At 44.9% G+C, this 19,319-nt stretch overlaps 1 protein-coding gene across 1 annotated transcript in view; it reads left to right on the plus strand.

Annotated features, from left to right (window-relative positions):
• FAM211A (family with sequence similarity 211, member A) overlaps positions 1-16,326 on the plus strand; it is a 116,419-nt gene extending 100,093 nt beyond the window's left edge. Inside the window, 4 exon segments of the mRNA XM_006901396.1 lie at positions 11,934-12,049; positions 12,569-13,031; positions 13,033-13,066; positions 16,229-16,326. Coding sequence (XP_006901458.1) covers positions 11,934-12,049; positions 12,569-13,031; positions 13,033-13,066; positions 16,229-16,326 — 711 coding nt within the window.
• Positions 16,327-19,319: the final 2,993 nt, after the last annotated feature.

Here is a 19,319-nt window from a genome sequence, read left to right on the forward strand (position 1 = left end):
TGGTTATCTCTTTACTGTTGGCATTCCGGACTACCAAAAATAAAGAAAAACTAGCCATCCTTCAAATGCAGTCTATTTTTTAAAAGGTTATACTAACTCAGAGATTTTTATCCATGTTAAAATTTTTTTCAGCTGCAGCTTTTAAATTTATCAATCTTTATAACTTATTCTTTGCTTACTTCATCTTACAAATCAAGATTTTTCTCCTATCAATCAAGATGGGTGATTATGAAATGCCAGACTTCTAAATTAAATGTTTTGGAGTTCAGTGGGTAAAAATAAATGCTGCTTTGGGGAATATAAAAAAAAAAAAAGATTTTTCTCCTAAGTTAGCTTCATTCTCTTACTTTTCATATTTCACTGAAATTATCAAATTGTATGAGCTCAAAGTACTATTAGTACATTAAACCTAATAAGACAACAAACAACAATAACAAACTTAAAACAATTAACACAGTTACTATTCTTATTAAAGTCCATACAGGCTAAAATTCAATAAGAATTTGTTCTTTATGTGCTAACGTTTTTTGTTTCAGTTTTAATCCTCGGGCTTTTAGCAGCCGGCACAAAGCTTCTTCAACTCTCCCTTTACATCCGGTATTACCCATACCTTTAGTACTCTGTCCTCTTACTTACCTGGGACTTTATTGACCGGTCTCCTTTCTGCAACTTCTGAAGAGGGTCCCCATACGGTCCACCAGATGCCGCGGTTCCAGCGGGATTCGTTGCAGCTTGATACTTTATTCTGGTAATGGCGCTTTTTTTCCTTGCTCCCCTCAGCCCTTTATATACCCTTAGCCTAGATAGTTTCTAACCTAATTCCTATTGGCTCTTACTCTACTAGCCTAACTATTCCTATTGGCCTATAACTATCTATTCCTATTGGTCTATAACTATCACTTACCCTTATTTCATTGGTTTAAACTTAACCCTAATTCTCCAATCATCTTCTAACACATATTCTATCCAGCCATCTCAGCACCTGCAGCTCCTTAGCTTAACTCTAATTCTCCAATCATCTATCCAGCCATCTCAGCACTGCGGCTCCCACAAGTATCCTAACTCAACATTGTACTTCAGGATAGAACTTGAAATTGTCTTTTTAACTATGAATGCAGTATCATTCTTCCTTAGTTTTCCATTCCCAGCATAGCAGATCATGTGATTGTCTAAGTGGACAGTGCCCTTTCATCTCACTAATGCCTAGAATGTCAATGTTCATGAATTCCATTTCATTTGTTACATCTTCTTGTTCTCCTATATTTATACTTTATACATTCCACATTCCAACTATTAAAAGATGCTTACAGTTGTTTCTCCTCATTTTGATTGACTTCCAATCTGGGCTCTGCCACAAATTCTGTAGCTAGTATTGCTGTTGTGTACCCTTGAATTGAAGCTGACTCTCCAGAAGGTTTTCAGAGGCTGCAAATTACTTACATGGGAGGAGATTAGTGATCCTCTGTGATTCATAGGGTTTTCAGAGGCCTGTTATTTTAGAAGTGAATGGCCAATCCTGCTTCCTGTCTGAATTTGAGAATTCTGCTGAAAACTGCACTATGCTGACATAAAAGAGATGAACAGAAGATTTCAGAGGACAGCTCAAGAAGACAGAGCAAACTATTATAATGAAATGTGCAGAGAGCTGAAATTGGAGGATAAATAGACAAGAACTTGCTCAGCATTTCTCAAGCTGAAAGAATTAAGATGTTATGTCCAAAATCTTGAAGGATCAAGAAAGCATCAAAAGAAGATAGAAAAGGGGGGAAAGAAGATAGAAGGAGTATACAGAGTCACTGTACCAGAAAGAATTGGTTGACACCGAAATACTAGAATTTAACACATAAAGAGCCAATGGTAATGAAGGAAAAAGTTCCAGCAGCACTGAAGGCATCAGCAGAAAATAAGGCCCCAGGAATCTGTGGAATAACAATTAACATGTTTCAACTAAAAGATGTAGTCCTGGATGAGCTGACCAATCTATGCGAAAAACTTTGGAGGACAGCTGCCTGCCCCAACTGACAGAAAGAGATCCATCTTTTTGCCATTCCCAAGAAAGATGATCCAACAGAATGTGGAAATTATCGAACAATATATTTAATATCATGTGCAATCAAATATTGCTGAAGATCATCCAGAAACAGCTAGAACAGTACACTGACAGAGAACTACCAGAGTTCAAGATTTAGAAGAGGCCATGACACCAAAGATATCATTACTCATGTCAGATGGATTCTAGCTGAAAGCACAGAGTATCAGGAAAATTGTCTTTGTGCAATATTGACTAGGCAAAGGCATTTTACTGCGTGGATCATAGCAAACTGTGGCTAACACTGAAAAGACAGAATCTCAGAACATATAATTGTGCTTATGTGAAATATTCCAAACTTATTCTATTGTCCAAACACAGCAAGGGAACACTGCATAGTTTTAAGTTAAGGGTGTGATTCAGTGTTGAGTCCTTTCTCCATACCTATTCTATCTATATGCTGAACAAGTCATTTGAGAAGCTGGCCTCTACAAAGAAGAATGTGGTTATCAGGATATGAGGAAGACTCATCAACAACCTGCATTCTGCAAATGACACAACCTTATCTACTGAAAGTGAGGAAGACTTGAGAAGATAAAAAACTACAACTTTCAATACAGATTACATCTCAACATCAAGAATACAGATATTCCTACCACTGGATCAATAGACAGCATTATGATAGATGGAGAAAAGATTGAAATTATTAACTTTTTCACCTAGCTGAATCAACATTCTTGGAACGAGCAGTCAGGAAATCAGGAGACATTGTACTGAGAAAGTCTGAAGTCAGGGACCTCTCCAAATTACTGAGGAGCAATGATATCTGTTTAAAGACTACAGTGCACCTGATTCAGACCATGGTCATTTAATCATTTGCTATACTTCTGAAAGCTGAACAATGAATAAGGAGAATTGATGCCTTTGAGCTGTGAGGCTGCCAAAAGCAAAGACACATATCTTAAGAGAAGGTGCAGCAGAATGGTCCTTGGAAGCAAGGATGGTAAAGCTTTATCTCACATACTTTGAGCATGTTGCTAGGAAAGCCTAGTCCATGGAGAGGGACCTGAAAAGGTAGATTATCAGCAAAAGAGAAGACCTTCAACAAGATAAATTGACACAGTGACTGCAGCAGTGAGCTCAAGTATGTCAGGAATGATGAGGATAGTGCAGAATAGGACAGGGTTCAGATCTATTGTTCATACTGTTGCTATGAATAGTATTTGACTTGACTGCACCTAACAGCTGTTCATTTGTGGGATTGTGATGGAGATTAAATTAAATACTCCCATAACTTTTTTTTTTTTTTAATCTGGCAGCTATCCAGTCAGCCTGGCTCCTGGCAAACCTATGTGTGTCAGAGAATAGTGCCCAAAGTTGTAGGTGATCATTTTATTCTGTAGATTGTCAGGTGTTTTGTCCAGGGCACCTCTGGATTCAAACTGCCAACCTTTTGATTAGTAGCTAAGGGAATAAATCCTTTGGACCAAGAAGGGACTGCCAAGAAATGTTAAATAAATTTAATCCATTAAGTGGATTAAATGTGTATGTACACATTTTACATAGATTTCCACTGTATTCTTAAATCAATTCTTCAAGGTGTCTATATTTGCTATTACTGTTTACTAATGAGGCCCTTTGTGTCTGAGGCTGTGTCACTAGATGGAGATCTACAGCTCCAACATCACCTTTGAGCCTCCCACTGAGCACAACTACCTCTTTGGGGGGGGGGGCGATCAAGGATTTCATTTTTCTTGGTTCCAGTCAACTCACATAAAAGTTATGTGCCATTGAGTCACCTGCAACTCATAGTGACCCTTTGTACAACAGCTGTGAAGCCCACCCTATTCTGAGTCAGTCCACTGTCCCTAACATATCTACTCCCATTACCTCAGTTACTGTGTCAGTCCATCTCATCCAGAGTCTTCCTCTCTTGTGCTGACCTGGCACCCTCCAGCGATGGGTCCCTCCTGGCCACATGCCCAAAGTATGTAAAACTTATAGCTTGAAAATCCTTGCCTTCAATGAGCAGCCTGGTTTCACCCTTTCTAGGATAGACCTGTCTGTTCTCTTGGTAGTCCATGATATGTTCAGTACTCTTTTCCAGCACCGTAACTCAAAGGCATCGATTCTTTTTCTGTTATCCCTGGTTATTGTCCAACTTTCTGATGCATAGCAAATAATTGGCGAAGACCATGGCCTGGATCAGACTCACGTTAGTCTCCATATTGATGTCATTACTCTTCAGCACTCTGGAGATATCCCTGACATATTTCCCCAGTGCAGTTCATCTTTTGGTTTCCTGACTGATGGTCCCAAAAGTGTTAATTGTGCATCTGAGCAGGTTGAAATTATTAACCACAGTCTCTTCTCCATCTGTCATCGTGCTGCCAGTTGGCCCAGTGGTGAGAATCTTTTTTTTTTTCCTACTCCTTCCCCTTTTAAGCCTTTATACACATTGTACTAGTTATCCTTCTACTTTTACAATGGACTTATGTACTACTTGTCCTTAAGAGACTGAGTTAGTTTACATAGCATAATGCTCTCTAGACTCTCCCATGTTGTATTTTACAAAATCATTATTCCTTAATGCTGCATAGTATTCTATTGTTTAACTGTTATCAAAATTTCTAAATCCATTCATTTGCTAATGGGCATTTGGGCAGTTTGTGTATTCTTGCTATTGTGCATAATGCTGTTGTGAACATAGGCGTACATATTTATGTTGATGTCTCAGCTCTAATTTGTTCAGTTTTATTCCTAGCAGTGGAATAACTGGGTGACCGAATTTCTATGTTCAGCTTTTTAAGGAATAGTCAAACTGCCATCCAGAACAGAATGGTTACACTATTGCTCAGTATTTCTTAAGCAGAAAGAACTGACGAACAAATTCAAGCCTTGGGTTGCATTTTTTTTTTTTTTTTTTAGTTTTGTGTTTTATTTAAGAAGCTCAGGCTTTGACTGCATATTTTTGCAATGGGTACAGGCACTCTTTTCGCTGCTGCTTCTTCGTCTTCAGGTTCTCCTCGTGCTTGTTGAGCCTTCGGCACATGGCACGTGTTTTCTTGGGCCACAGATCCAGGGATTTGTACTTCTTGCCCTTATAGTATTTTCTGAGGTTCTTCTGAGTCTGGTTAATAACAGTGAGAACACGGGCAATGGATTTTCAGACAACTTGGATTTTGGAGACCTTAGAAGCCTGTCACTTTGACAACGAGCAGCTGGGAAAGCTCCACTTTCAGATGGCCCAGCTGTTTCAACAACTCCTCCTTCTTACCGCGAAGGTCCCAAGCCTTGATTTTGACCATGGCTGAGTGACAGAACCTGGCTGCTGCCTGATCCAAGAGAAAGAGCTTGGGTTGCAATTTTTAAGGATTCTATGGGCAGAATACTAAATGATCCAGGAGGCATTTTTAAAAGATGGAAGGAGTACACAGAGTTACTGTACCAAAAAGAAATGGCAGACTCGGAATAAGTTCATGAAACAATGTATGATCAAGAAGCAATGGTGATGAAGGAGAAGTTCAAGCTACTCTGTAAGTAATTGACAAAAAACAAGGCCCCAGGAATTGATGACATACCAATTGATGTATTTCAGCAAACAGATGCTGCCCTGGACTTCCTCACCAGATTGTGCCAAGAAATCTGGAGAACTACTACCTGGCCTACTGACTAGATGAGATCTGTATTTATTCCCATTCCCTCTAAAAAAGTGACCTGATAAAGTGGAAATTATTGAACAATATCACTAATATCACATGTAAGCAAAATCCTGCTGAAAATGATCCAAAAACAACTGGAACAGCGCATCAACAGAGATTCCCAGAAATACAAGCTGAGTTTAGAAGACTGTGGCACAGGAGACATTATCATGTTGGCTGAAATGGATCTTGGCTGAAAGCAGACAGTATCAGAGGAATGTCTGCGTTTCATTGACTATGCAAAGGCATTTGGCTGTGTGGATCTCAACAAATTGTGGCTAACCTTGTGGAAAATGGGAATCCTAGAACACTTGATTGTGCCTATGCGAAACCTATACTTAGACCAGGAAGCAGTCCTCAGAACAGAGCAATGAAACACTGCATGGTTCAAAATCCAATGAAAGTAACATGGCTTTTGGGGCATCTGCTAGCAACTTAGCTGCCCTCTTGTGGCAGTGACAGCACAGTGCTGGTGAGTGGTTTGGGATCTTTCCCACCTCTTTTTCTCTCTCCAGGGGTTCAAATCCACTGTGTCTCTGTGATAGAAATATGGACCATCTCCACCCGTTAAGATTTATGGCCTCTGAAACACCGCTTTGAGTCTGAACCAACTGTATAGAAGTGGATTTTTCTTTCCAGCCTATCGTAGAGGGTAGGGGGAGAGCCCTGAAGCTAAGTTTTAGAGACACCCTGGAAAGGTGTTCGAGCCAGAGCCAGAAGAAATTAGCTCTCAATTTTGGAGCAAATGCTGTGTGAGCATGGGGTGCCCCAGAAGTGAGGTTGACCAAGACCTCTGCAGGAAACTCCCCTACCTCGGACCAGGAACACAGCCCAGGGGAGGGAGGTGCTATCTGCACCCTTAGGCAGACCAGGGCAGGTCAGAAACCCAGCCCAGAGGAGGGAGTTGCTGTCTGCACCCCCAGGCAGACCAGGCTGAGTACTTTGAACCCTGGCAGAGAGACTAGCCCTCCAGGCCCTGCTCGGGCTTTGACCAGAGCCCAGACCCTTGTCTTTATATCAAGTCTCACCAACGTGACCACCTTTATCCCTCACAGTGGAATCTCCTGGAGGCTTTCTACATTCCCACATCCTGTGTACTGCTAGAGGTGGGCTCTGGCATTTGAGGACCTAGTGAGCAGTGTGGAGAGCCCAGCATTAGACTTTTGGTCTCTGTGGTTCCCTCCCATTCTCTGCGTGGCCATCACCCTGGGTCCCTGCCCTCCCTCAACCTATGCTGGCCTCCTGACTCAAGATAGCTGATCCCTGGCTCCTGTCTGTTCTCTCACTCCTGTGCTCACCTGTTTCTCCTCTGTCCTTGTGTCTGCTCATTTGATTCTGCTATTGTTCTCCCACGCTTTGGGACTCCTTTTGAAATGTCATCAAAAGCAGATTGCTTTGTCCAGTCACAACCTATCCTGAACTCTATCCCCATAAGTCCAACTGTGTATACCAGCCGAGGTCTCAGAGGCCCCTCAAATGAACTGTCTTCCAAAGATGCACAGTTCAATTCCACCAGATGCTCCACTGGAGAAGGAGGGGCAATCTCCTCCTGTGCCAGTCGGATCCGATTTGATGATATACACACACAAACAAAAAGGGCGGGGGGGGGGGGGGGAGAAAGAAAAGTCTTTAAAAAAAAAAACAAACCTGTCTTCCCCACTTCTTGCCTTTACCCCACTGTTCTTCTTGATCCTGCTGCCCAAGTCCAAACCTAAGCTCTCTTAAGCCCTTGCCCCCAGCACCATCTCTTTCCTGTGCATTGACAGTTGTCAAGTGGGATGGGGCCTCCCCACCAGCCTAGCAGGAATGTAAGCAAGGCCTGGAGCCATGCCACACCCCAGCGCTGCCTCTCAGCCAAGAGTATAGGAAAAGGTGGGCCTAACACATTACCCTCCATCATGATTACCAGCCTCATGATCATGCTCCCACGATACTCACCCGTAGTGATTTGATTAAGCAGGAAACGAAGCTTAGAATCAGGTGTCAGGACCAGAAAGGGTGTCTCCAGGCTTGTCAGTAAAATTACCTGGTTGACAGGGAGCTGGCCCAGGTTCATCAAGCAGACTTGCAACAGCAGGGTGCAGTGCAGCTTGTGGGAAACCAGCAAGCAGGTTCTGGACGAAATCAGTTCAAACTCTGACTCATGGCTGTCCTTCCAGTAAAGGAAGAGATCTTACACCCAAGGAATTGCTTGTGAATTCAAACCACCAGAGAGGTGCCCCCTGTGCTCCCCCAGACTACCCACCGGACCTCCCTTGGCCTAAATGGACTCAATAGAAGTCCCTGGCCATTCTCCCTTCTGTGGCCTCCTTAGATTTGCTCCTTTGGGCAACTCCTACCACCTATCTTGGGGCTTCTCTCTTTCCCCAAGTCTCCTGTTGATTCCAAGCTGTGATGGTCAATGTGAACATGATCCTTAGTACAACATAAACCTGTATGTTGTCAATCCTAACCTCTATAATGTTAACGAGGCAAGGTTAAAAGAGCAGTTATGGAATGATACAAATTAGCCTGACTTGATGAGGGGAAAGTCTTTTCAGGGGAGCTCTGGTGGCCTAGTAGCAAGAAGCTGCACTGCAATCACAAAAGCACACGGTTCGAGGCCACCAGCTGCTCCTCGGGAGAAGGCTGGGCAGTCTCCTCCCACGTGATTAAATAACTCCAAAAACCCGCCCAGAAGGTCAGCTTTGGGTTAGTTCCAACTCTACAGTAAACAATGTTAGATAGACAGACAGGCAGGCTGCTAAGGAGCCCTGGTGTGTGTTGCAATTCAGGCTACTAACCAGAGAGTTGGTAGTTTGGATCCACCAGCCACTCACTCCACAGGAGGAGAACAACAATCTCCTCCTGTCAAGATTTACAGCCTTCAAGACCTGATAGAGGATCCCTGTGGGTCAGAATCAACTTGAGAGCAGTGAATTTGGTCTGGCAAAGCTACAGAGCTTTTGGTCCAGACCAGCTGGTGAGTGCTGCACTCATAGTAAGCCTACAACAATCTTGTCCTATCCTGTGCCATCCTCACCATCTCTGACATACTTGAATCTATTACTGAAGTCATTCTGTCAATACATCTCGTTAGAGGTCTTCTCCTTCAGCACTGACCCTCCATTTATCCAAGCATGATGTCCCTCTCCAAGGAATAGCCTCCCCTAGCTACCTGTCCAATCTATCAAAGATGAAGCTTCACCATCTTTGCCTCCAAGGAGCACTCTGGCTGCACCTTCTCAAAGATGTATCTGTTCAATACTATCCTCCAATACCATAACTCAATGGCATCAATTCTTCTGTCATCCTTATTCTTTGTCCAGCTCTCTGATGCCTAACAAGTGTTTGAGAAGACCATGGCCTGAACCAGGCAGATATCATTGCTCTTCAGGATTTTGGAGAGGTCCCCGACAGTGGACTTGCCCAATGCAGCACATTTCCTGATTTCCGAATTGCTGGTACCAAGGGGCTTTATTGTTGATCCAAGCAAGATGAATCACTGACAATCCTTTCTCCATCTATTATAATGGATTGTTGGTTCTGTAGTGAGGACATTTGTTTTCTTGATGTTGAGATCTAATCCATACCAAAGGCTGTAGTCCATCATCTGCAGCAAGCAATTTTTATCCTCTTCATTTTCAGTAAGCAAATTATGTCAAATGCTTAAGACAGATTGATGAGTCTTCCTCCAATCCTGATACATTCTTCATAAAGTCTGGCTTCATGAATTGTTTGCTCAGCATAGACTGAATAGGTATGGAGAAAGGATACAACCCTAAAGCAAACCCTTCCTGATCTTAAATCATGCAGGAATGCAGCATTCCCTTGCTCCATTGAGACAAGAGCTTCTTGGTTAGGTATAGATCCTATATAAGCATTATATATATACACACACAGAGAGATAGACAGGCTCAGATAGATTTATATAGTTATGCACACTAATATAAATGTGTGTGTACTCTCACACACACAATTGTGTGCCGTCAAGTCAGAACCATCCCATAGCTGCCCCTCGAGTGAGTTTTTAGCAGCAGTTAATGGTACTGGAGGGGATTGCCCATCTTTCTTCCGTAGAGCAGCAAGTGGATTCAAACCACGTCTTTGGGATTCCAGTACTACTTCCTCCCACTAGGCCACCAGAGCTGTTTTTGTGTGTGTGTGTCTGTCTGTCCATCCTGATATGTATGTACATATGAGCTTCACTGGTTTTACTTTTCTAGAGAACCCTATCCTGATGGAAGATTGGTAAATGTCCATTCTACTGTCACAACTTGCAAGAACATACATGGGAATTAAGAAAAAGGAAGAGAGATGGGGGGGATTGGATGGATAAATGAACATTATTGCTGGCAGAAGATAAAAAGAAGCAGGTGGGGTAGGGACAGGGGCTGCTGCAGTCACTGGCCTGGGAAGGTGCCAGTTAGAGGTGAAAAAACAGCATGGTGAGTGCCCAGGAGTGAGAGAACAGCCAGTGAACCCAGGAAAGGGGAGAGAAACTAGGGAAGGGGGAGAAAGTGCTCTTGGAAATGGGAGAGGGGCAACAGTTTTGCACAGTGGCACAAGCAATATTCAAGTGTGCAATGAAAATGCGATTTTCAAAAATTTATCTCAAAATTATACTGTTTTCCTCCCACATCCTTGCCCGCTGGGTAATGAGGGGAAAGGAAGACAAAATACCAACCAGTTTCAGTTTTAAAGTTTACATGGTGCAATCAATGGGATAAATCATCTCCAAAGGTTTAACTCCATCTCTTCGGGGATAAGTGCTCAAGTTTGTTTTTCCTACCACCTGTGGGAATCTGGTTAGAAGCAGCCAGGAGCTCAGCAGCACTGTGACAGTGGGCCCTGGCTCTGCTAGTAGTTGCTCAACCTGGCTCCCTCCAACCCCCCTGGCCACACCTCCAATCCTCCATGGCTGAGGTGGACAGTCAGCTCAGGCTCTTCTAGGCTCCTGTCAGACTTGCTGGAATCACAAAGAGCAAGGGAGGCCTGCACTCCAGTGAGGCTGCCTCCTTGACCTCATCTGCAACCACAGCTACCTTGGGCCTCCCCCCTTGCCTCAGGGACACCCTCCCAAAGTCCCTCAGATCTGCTTTTCCTTTTTCACCTTCTTCCTCTGTGGAGTCTTTCTCAAGCTCCTCTGAGGGGCCCTTATCTTTAGGAACCTTCTCCACCAACCCAGAACTTTACATACATTTCTTAGTCCAGTAACCTAGCCTGTAATGAGTTCAATTAATGCTTCGCATTTGTGGTTCTGTTTACTCAGAAGCCCTGGGTTCAGTTCCTGGCCAGTGCACATGAGCAGCCACCAGTAGTCTATCAGCGGTGGCCTACAGTTGCTAAGATGCTGAAAAGGTTTCAGCAGAGCTACAGTAACCTAGTGGCAAGAATCTGTGCTACCAAGGGTCACTAATAATTGGTGACTAGAATGCAAAAGTTAGGAATAAGGAAGGACCAGTAGCCAGAAAATATGGTCTAGGTGACAGAAATGAGGCTTGGGGATCAAAGAACTTTGCACAATAATTTCTTCATTCTCCTGGAAAATACTCCATGTGCACTTGAGAAACTTTGTATATTCCGCTTTTGTTGGGTAGAGTTCTTAATAGATGTCTGCTGCTTTTGGGAAAGATGTAGGCAAAAATCAGTTCATTTTTCTGTTGATGCAAAGGTTGTTACCTCCAGTTCTAGCACACATGCCTACCAATAGGTGGTGGTGAAATCAACTACAATTTTCAGTGACCCTACAGAGCTGAATTCCACGCTATCCTCTGACATTCAGTCACCCCTTGTTGGATCTTTTCCTAGCATGATGTCTTTTTCCCAAGGACTGGCCTCTGAAGAACACCTTGGCTGTACCTCCTCTGAAAGACCTGTGCTATGAACCAATGAATACCTTAGCCCAGGACCTCTGAGAGTGGCAGGAACCTTGGTAAGCCCTGGCTGAGGGGTCAGCTGGTTCCCAACTTCAGCTTTTTCCTAAAGAAGCTAGAATTCAGACTTTAAATCTCAAATCCTCCCCACCCTAGGTGATTGCCGTTAATTTGTAAAAACCACAAACGCTATTCAGGTCCATTTGCACCCACAGCCCTCTACTGGGAACACTCAACTTCAGCCAGCAAAGCAAGCCTCAGCAGTCAAGGGCTCTTCACAGGCCCACAGGTCTGCTCCAGGCTCAGGAACCAGTACTCAGGGGTTCTCTCCTGTGGTTGCTTCTGTAGGAAGGCGAAGCCCTGGGTGCCACGGAGAAGCTGTGCCGGCAGCTGACCTATCATCTCAGCCCACACTCACAGTGGAGGCGCCATCGTGGACTGAGCAAGAGGAAGCCGCAGGCCTGGTGAGTATACACCACATATAGCCCCTGCCCCCACCCCCCTGCTATAAACCAAGCTATGGGGGAGGGAGCAAAGTCCTAACCTGAAAGGACTCAGGAACTCAGTGGGGAGGCAGGAAGGGCTTGGGGTTGGCCACTGCAGTGGACATAAGCAGATCAGTGGCTGTGAGGGTTGCAAGGCTGGGCTGGGGGGCCTGGACATGAGCAGGGCATAGCTTGCTGTTCTGCTGGGCTAAAAGGGCCCACCACCAGTCCTCCTACCACTCTAGCCAAGCAGCAGTCAGGACCATGATGGGCTTTGTAGCCCCAGGAGGCAGGCACATGGGACACAAAATCTGTGGACAGGGGTTCCTGAAAGGGAGGCTTCCTGGAGAACCAAGGACCCCTGCCTTTCTTTGTAAAGGACTTTAGAAGCAATTTAGCTGCCATCTCAAGGGCTTTCTCTCACCACTGCACTTCTGTTTTGTGAAGACAGTCTCAGGACCTTTGTTAAGTAGCTGACCCGTGATTTTTCCCTTTCAGCCTCAAGGCTGTCCTGGGTGGGAGCCCTCCAGACAACACAGTGGACCTCTCTGGCATCCCCCTCACTTTCCGTGACCTGGAGAGGGTGACCAGCTACCTGCACCGCTGTGGAGAGGAGGTAGACATTGTGGAGCTGGGCTTTACAGGGCTCACAGATGACATGGTGTTGCAGCTGCTGCCAGCACTCAGCACACTGCCCCGCCTCACCACCCTGGCACTCAATGGCAACTGGCTGACTCGAGCTGTGCTGCGTGACCTCACTGATGCCCTCAAGGACCCCACCAAGTTCCCCAATGTCACGTGGATAGATCTGGGCAACAACGTGGACATATTCTCACTGCCTCAGCCATTCTTGCTCAGCCTGCGCAAGCGAGCCCCTAAACAAGGCCATCTCCCCACCATCCTTGAACTGGGCGAGGGAGCCAACAGTGGAGAGACCCGGGATGAGACACAAGTGGATCCTGAAAGGGGGCCCTCCAGCTCCCAGTGATGACCAGGGTAAGACTAGGAACCCTCTAACTACAATGCAGAAATGAAAGAGCAGCCCTGCCTCAGGAGTGTGCTCGTGGGGAGGTGTGAGGTTCTATCAACAGATTACAATCCCAAACTACCATGAGTAGTCCCAACCAAAACCGTAACATTAAGTTATAAAGGTATCGCAGCTTGGTTATAACAGTCCTTTATAAAACTACACATCTGGGGGAGCCCACCTCTTAGGAGGTTCCAGTAATTTGAACAGCTGTGAACACTAAGGCATTGGGGGTATGTAGTGTCAGTCTGTTGGGGACTAAAGATAGGGCGAGAAAACAAAGATCTGCCACAATAAATTTCCAGAAGCTATGCAAAAAGGCAGAGCCTGGAATTTTGCCTTAAGAATCTTGTCCTCCAAAGCCCACGGGGAGAGCTTAGATTGTTTTACCACAGCTTATGTATAAATACTGGCAGTAGTCAACATTTTCTTCACAAATATACCATACACTTGAGGACAAACTGCATTTACAGCTCAACCTGCCAATTGGCTGTTTGAACATGAACACCTCGAGCACTTCCTGAACCAGTTGTTAGACCAGATCCTCTGGTATGGAGTTCATAGTGGTACCAATTAAGATTTCAAACTCTTCCATGGCTGCAGTCTTCCAGACAGGCTGCAAAGAAAAACAATTCATCAATCTCATCTCCCATACCAACCAACAGTTTATGAGTCCCAAGATATCGTCAGAAAACCGTCAATTCACCACTGAGCCATCTGCCGGTAATTCCAGCTGTATTTTGGGTGATCTCATCATATGATATCTTTCTCCACACACAAACACTTGCTCCAGCCATTCCATCACAGGTGTTGGTTTCCGGGGCTTACCTCTCAAGCTGGGTTGGGTCCAGTTCTGCACCGGGTTTAAGCTCTATCACATAAGTTGTCACAACCTGAAGAAATGGAAGATCCCTACACAAGGTACAAAACCAGAAGTTTCTAAGGGTCCTGAAGCACTTATAGCTGCTTTTCAACTAATAACAAATGCTAATTAACTGCCAAGTGAGTTTTCAATCCCAGTAATCCATTGCATTGACAGAAATAGAAAGTTATTATAAGTAAAATTATTCTGAAACGAAAGAGTATAGCCAAATTTGCTTAGCAAAAACACCTTCTGGTGATCCTCGCCACTTCTGCTGGACACCCCAAACCCTAGTATCTCAGGGATATTCTGCAAGGGATTAAGGATAATCATATTAGTGTGACTACCAGTATCTTCCTTACCCAGCTACATCAAGTTAAAACAGCTAGTGTACACTTCTCTACCTCTCAGAAGAATGCTTACCTCACAGTAAGCAATATTCCTCACCAACACTCAGCTGCTGGCAGCCACTCAGCTCCAAATCTGGATCAAGTTAAGATCATAAGACTTGGGTAAGGGGATGATGGCAAGTGACTGGTACATGTGCTTCCGTCTGCATTATTAACCAACCCAGCAGTCAAGCACCTCATTTAACACTTGGTAATCCTTTGCTGAAACTGAGGACCTGAAGCACCTGCTGCAGAGGGTCAAGGACTGCAGCCTCCAATATGGATTGAGGCTCAATGTCAAGACCACAAAGATTCTCACCACTGGGCCAACTGGCAGCATCAGGATGGATGGGGAAGAGATTGAGATTGTTCACAGCTTTAGTTTGCTTGGCTACTACGGTTAACACTCTTGGCGAAACTTATACTTGGACCAGGAGGCAGTCGTCAGAACAGAGCAAGGGAACACTGAATGGTTCAAAATTGGGAAGGGCGTACGCCAGGGATGCATCCTATCTCCATAACTCTTCAACCTATATGCAGAACAGACTATCCGGGAGGCGGGGCTCTATGAGGAGAAATGTGGGGTCAAGATTGGTGGACAATTTATCAACAATCTGCGTTATGCAGATGACACAACCCTGCTTGCTGAAACTGAAAAGGACCTGAAGCGCCTGCTGCAGAGTGTCAAGGACTGCAGCCTACAATATGGATTGAGGCTCAATGTCAAGAAGACAAAGATTCTCACCACTGGATCAGTTGGCAGCATCAGGATGGATGGTGAAGAGATTGAGATTGTACACAGCTTTAGTTTGCTTGGCTCCATAGTCAACAGTCTTGGCACCAGTAGCCAGGAAATTAAAAGACTGTATTGCGATGGGAAAGTCTGGCTGTTAGGGACCTCTCCAAAGTACTGAAGAGCAACAGTGTCTCTCTGGAGACTAAGGTGCATCTGATACAGGCCATGGTCTTTGCTATCACTTGTTAAGTATCAGAGAGTTGGACAATGACTAATGAGGATAGAAGGAGAATTGATGCCTTTTAGCTGTGGTGCTGGAGAAGAGTATTGAGGGTACCATGGACTGCTAGGAAAACAAACAGATTCATCCTGGAAAGGGTTAAACCGGGTGGCTCCTTGGAGGCAAGGATTCGGAGGCTCCATCTAACATACTTTGGACATGCTGTGAGGAGAGAAAGGTCCTTGGAGAAGGACATCATGCTTGGGAGGGTGGAGGGACAGCGCAGGAGAGGAAGGCCCTCTATGAGGTGGATTGATTCAGTGACTGGGGTGATCGGGATGGAGTGCGACGGGCACAGGCCAGAGTTTAGGTCGCTATGAGTCACAAGCAACTCGACGGCACATAACAACAATCCCCAGAAATTAAGTTAAACAGTATTTTCAAAACTGGGGGAAAGGATGTTTTCATAGTTGCAGCTTAAATCCAAATTTACAACTGGTTGCAACAGAAGATGCATTATTTGGGTGCCCTCCCTGTGCAATTATCTGACTTTAGTGCTCGATATGAACTGTCTTGTCGATTACTTTAGTGAACTTAACAAGATATATAAGTCCAGAAGCGATCCAGTCTTCGTAGTATACTACTACAGTACCACTTACCTCATGGTGGGGCATCACTTCCGTTCCCCAGCGGTCTAAGGTGTGCAATCTTGAAGGTAAAGATAAAGAGCACGTGTAAGGAACTCTGGCACTCATGCACAATTCCAGCCTCCCAGGTCTAACGACTGAGTCAGGTAGGTATAATCATCGTCAGTTTTCGTTCTGACGGCACTTCCTATTTACCAGTATCATCATGACAGTCATCCCAACTTGAACCCAATGAATCCAAAACAAGCCCGACTCCAACTTACTCTGTTTGCTCGAGCTTTCCTCCTCGCCATGGCCCTCACGGAGAACGGCGTCGCGGCTGTTTGGGGAGCCCACAACGTGGCAACCGCGCTGCTTAACGAAGAAACCCTATGAACTATGGCGGCCACCACCAGTGCAGACCCTGAGCCTCTCATGACAGTGCCTGCGCCTCGGAGACAGACCTGCCCCCCTCCTCCCTGCAAGAACGCCTCCAAAAACACCGTCCCAAAAGGCAGAGAAGCGCTCGGGCCTCGCTAATGCCCTTGCTAGCAGTTGCCAATTACAAATAAGAAGGAAACAAACCTAGAGCCCGAGAGCGGAAAGAAAGTGGTAGGGGCTACCTGGGTCTCTTAAGGAGTTGGAATGTTCCACCTAGTACATGTGGAGGGGGGTGACATTGGCAGAGACTCATGGGAAAGTCCTGCCTAGCTGAAGACGCACCGCACAAAGACCCCCATCTCTGCAGCCTGTGGTTTCGTCCATGCGCCGGGAATTCTGGGCCCGTTGGTGGGGGCGGGGCGGGACGCATGCGCACCCTCTAGAACGCGATCTTTACTGTGTTTCCGTGAGATTTACCGGGTTTTAATCCAACGGTTTTTTTTACAAGAGCTGTGTGAGCGTGAACAGATAGCATTAGTGAGCTCAGATTGCCCATCTGCATGTAAAATGCAGATAATCGGCAGCAGAGAAGACTGTTCTGGAGGATCGCTTAAAACTGATCTTGACACTTGGTAAACATTTATAAACACGCCTTTCAACCAGCACACCTGCAAGGGCTTCCCAGTCGACTCGCCTCACAACCGCTTTCGAATAGCCACTAGTTTTTCACACCCCTGTGCACTGACAACCTTCATCAACACTCTTTAGAGCAAGTGGACGTCAGGTAGGGGCATCCCCATCATCTCCTCCCACTGTCCCCTACTCCCCTCAGGGATCTTTCCCTCTACCTAACCTGCAGTAGAAATTTCCCGCTTATACTTTTATTTCCCCATGCTTCAGTCACTTCCTACTTAAAAAATATTAATTCATGCACTCACATTTTATACATGTTACGCCGAGGGAGAGCAGTTCATTTTGCCTAGGAGGGGAAAAAAGCTGGAAAAGCAGCAGTAAGAGCAATTTTTAAGCTCTTTTCTGAAAGAAATACAGTATTTTAAAGGAAAGATAAAGTGTACTTTAGTTATTTAGCGTTTCTCTAACAGAAACACCAATAATGTTAAGTGGATGCCTAGGAAACTGAAATTTACCTTTTTAGGAGACTAGACGTTTCAATTCAGCCCTAAGGAGAATCCTTGTCTTGTGTATCAGGAGTTTAAATTCTGAAGTACTTGGTTTGTGGAAGGCTGAGGTATATAGTGGAACTACATTTATTCAGGCCTATTTGAATTCTGTGACCAGTAAACCAGCCAGTGTGGCTTTGCCCACAAAAATGTGCCATTAAAAGGGATTACAGAGCCGCAGTTTCCTGTTGTTAGGTGCTATCAAGTCCTCTGTGTCTTGTAGATAGATGGACAACAACTCTGAAGCTTGCCCTGTCCTGAGCTAGTCTGACTGGATCCACCTATACCCGCATTGTCCCAGTTATTATTGTCAATCCATTTCATCTGGGGTCTTCCTCTCCTGCACTGTCCCTCCACCCTCCTGAGCATGATGTCCTTCTCCAAGGACTGGTCCCTCCTGGCTGCATGCCCAAAGTATGAGACAAAGCTTCAAAATCCTAACCTCCAGGGAGAAACTTGGTTTCACCCTGTCCAAGCCCTATTTGTTTTCTTGGCGGTATATTCAAGATTTACTCCAGCACCACAACTCAAAGGCATCAATTGTGTCATCCTTCTGTCATTGTTCAGTTCTCTGATGGATAGCAAGTAATTGCAAAGACCTTGGCTTGGATCAAGTGCACCTTAGTCTCTAGACTGACATTACTCCATCTCAGTACCCTAGAGAGGTCCCTGACAGCAGATTTATCTAATGTGATTCACATTTTAATTTCCTGATTGCTGTGGCCAAGTGTGTTGACTGTGAAGCCAAGCAAGCTGTAATGGTTAACAATCTACATTAAGCAGATGTCACAACCCTGCTTGCTGAAACAGGAGGACCTGAAGTGCTTGCTGCAGAAGGTCAAGGACTGTAGTCTTCAATATGGATTGAAACTCAACATCAGGAAGACAAAAGATTCTCACCACTGGGCCAACTGGCAGCACCATGATGGATGGAGAAGAGATTGAGGTTGTTAACAATTAAGTTTGCTCAGCTCCACAGTTGCCTGTTGTTGTTATGTGCCGTTGAGTCACTTGCAACTCATAGCGACCCTATGTACAAAAGCCCTAAACCCTGCTCTATCCTGTGCCAACCTCACTGTCTCTGACACACCTACTCCTAATCATTGAATCGATCCATCTCATCACCAGTAAGGAGCAATTTGCTCAGATTCAAACCTGGGCATCAGCCTGGACATCCCCTTAATGATTTCTAGGGTCATAGCTTGGGGTCATCTCCAGGTCGTCGAATGACAGGAACTCTAGGACTTTTAAAATCTGAAATTGTGTACATGTTCCCATCATGATATTTGATCTAGTCCTACCTGCAACAGTGATAAACTGCAACTGCCACCAGTGTAAGAGTGACAGTGTAACAGTCACTCATGTAGTCATGACTTTGTCTCCACATTTTCTAAATGAAAGCCTTATCACTTAAAAAAAAATCAAGAATTCATGAAATACTGCACAACATAATCTAGAGCAAATTGTGCTGAGTGACATTAATCAGTCACAGTCCAAAGAACAATTGATATGAGACTGTTAACAGGGAAAACATGGGTCTGCCACAAGCAAAAAACATCTTGGCGGTGGTTAAAGTGCTCGCACACAGTTGGCCTCCAAGATGCCAAGTTGGTGAGCTGTTTAGTTCTCATAGGATTTGCACTGTAGGTTTTCCTCTATCAAGACATCTGCCCTCTAGAGGCTGAGGCGTTGGGGGAAGGAGCACTCACAAGGCACCTGAAAGCTCTTAGCAAAGCTAAAGGTTGTTAACAGTGAAAGGAGTTCCTATGGCCTAGTCCCCAGGGAGTTGTGCAAAGAACCTCTGGCAGTTTGAATGCACTAACAGTG

This window comes from Elephantulus edwardii, unplaced genomic scaffold (assembly GCF_000299155.1).
Source record: "Elephantulus edwardii isolate Elephantulus edwardi_28Jun2011 unplaced genomic scaffold, EleEdw1.0 scaffold00324, whole genome shotgun sequence".
Taxonomy (NCBI): Eukaryota; Metazoa; Chordata; class Mammalia; order Macroscelidea; family Macroscelididae; genus Elephantulus; species Elephantulus edwardii.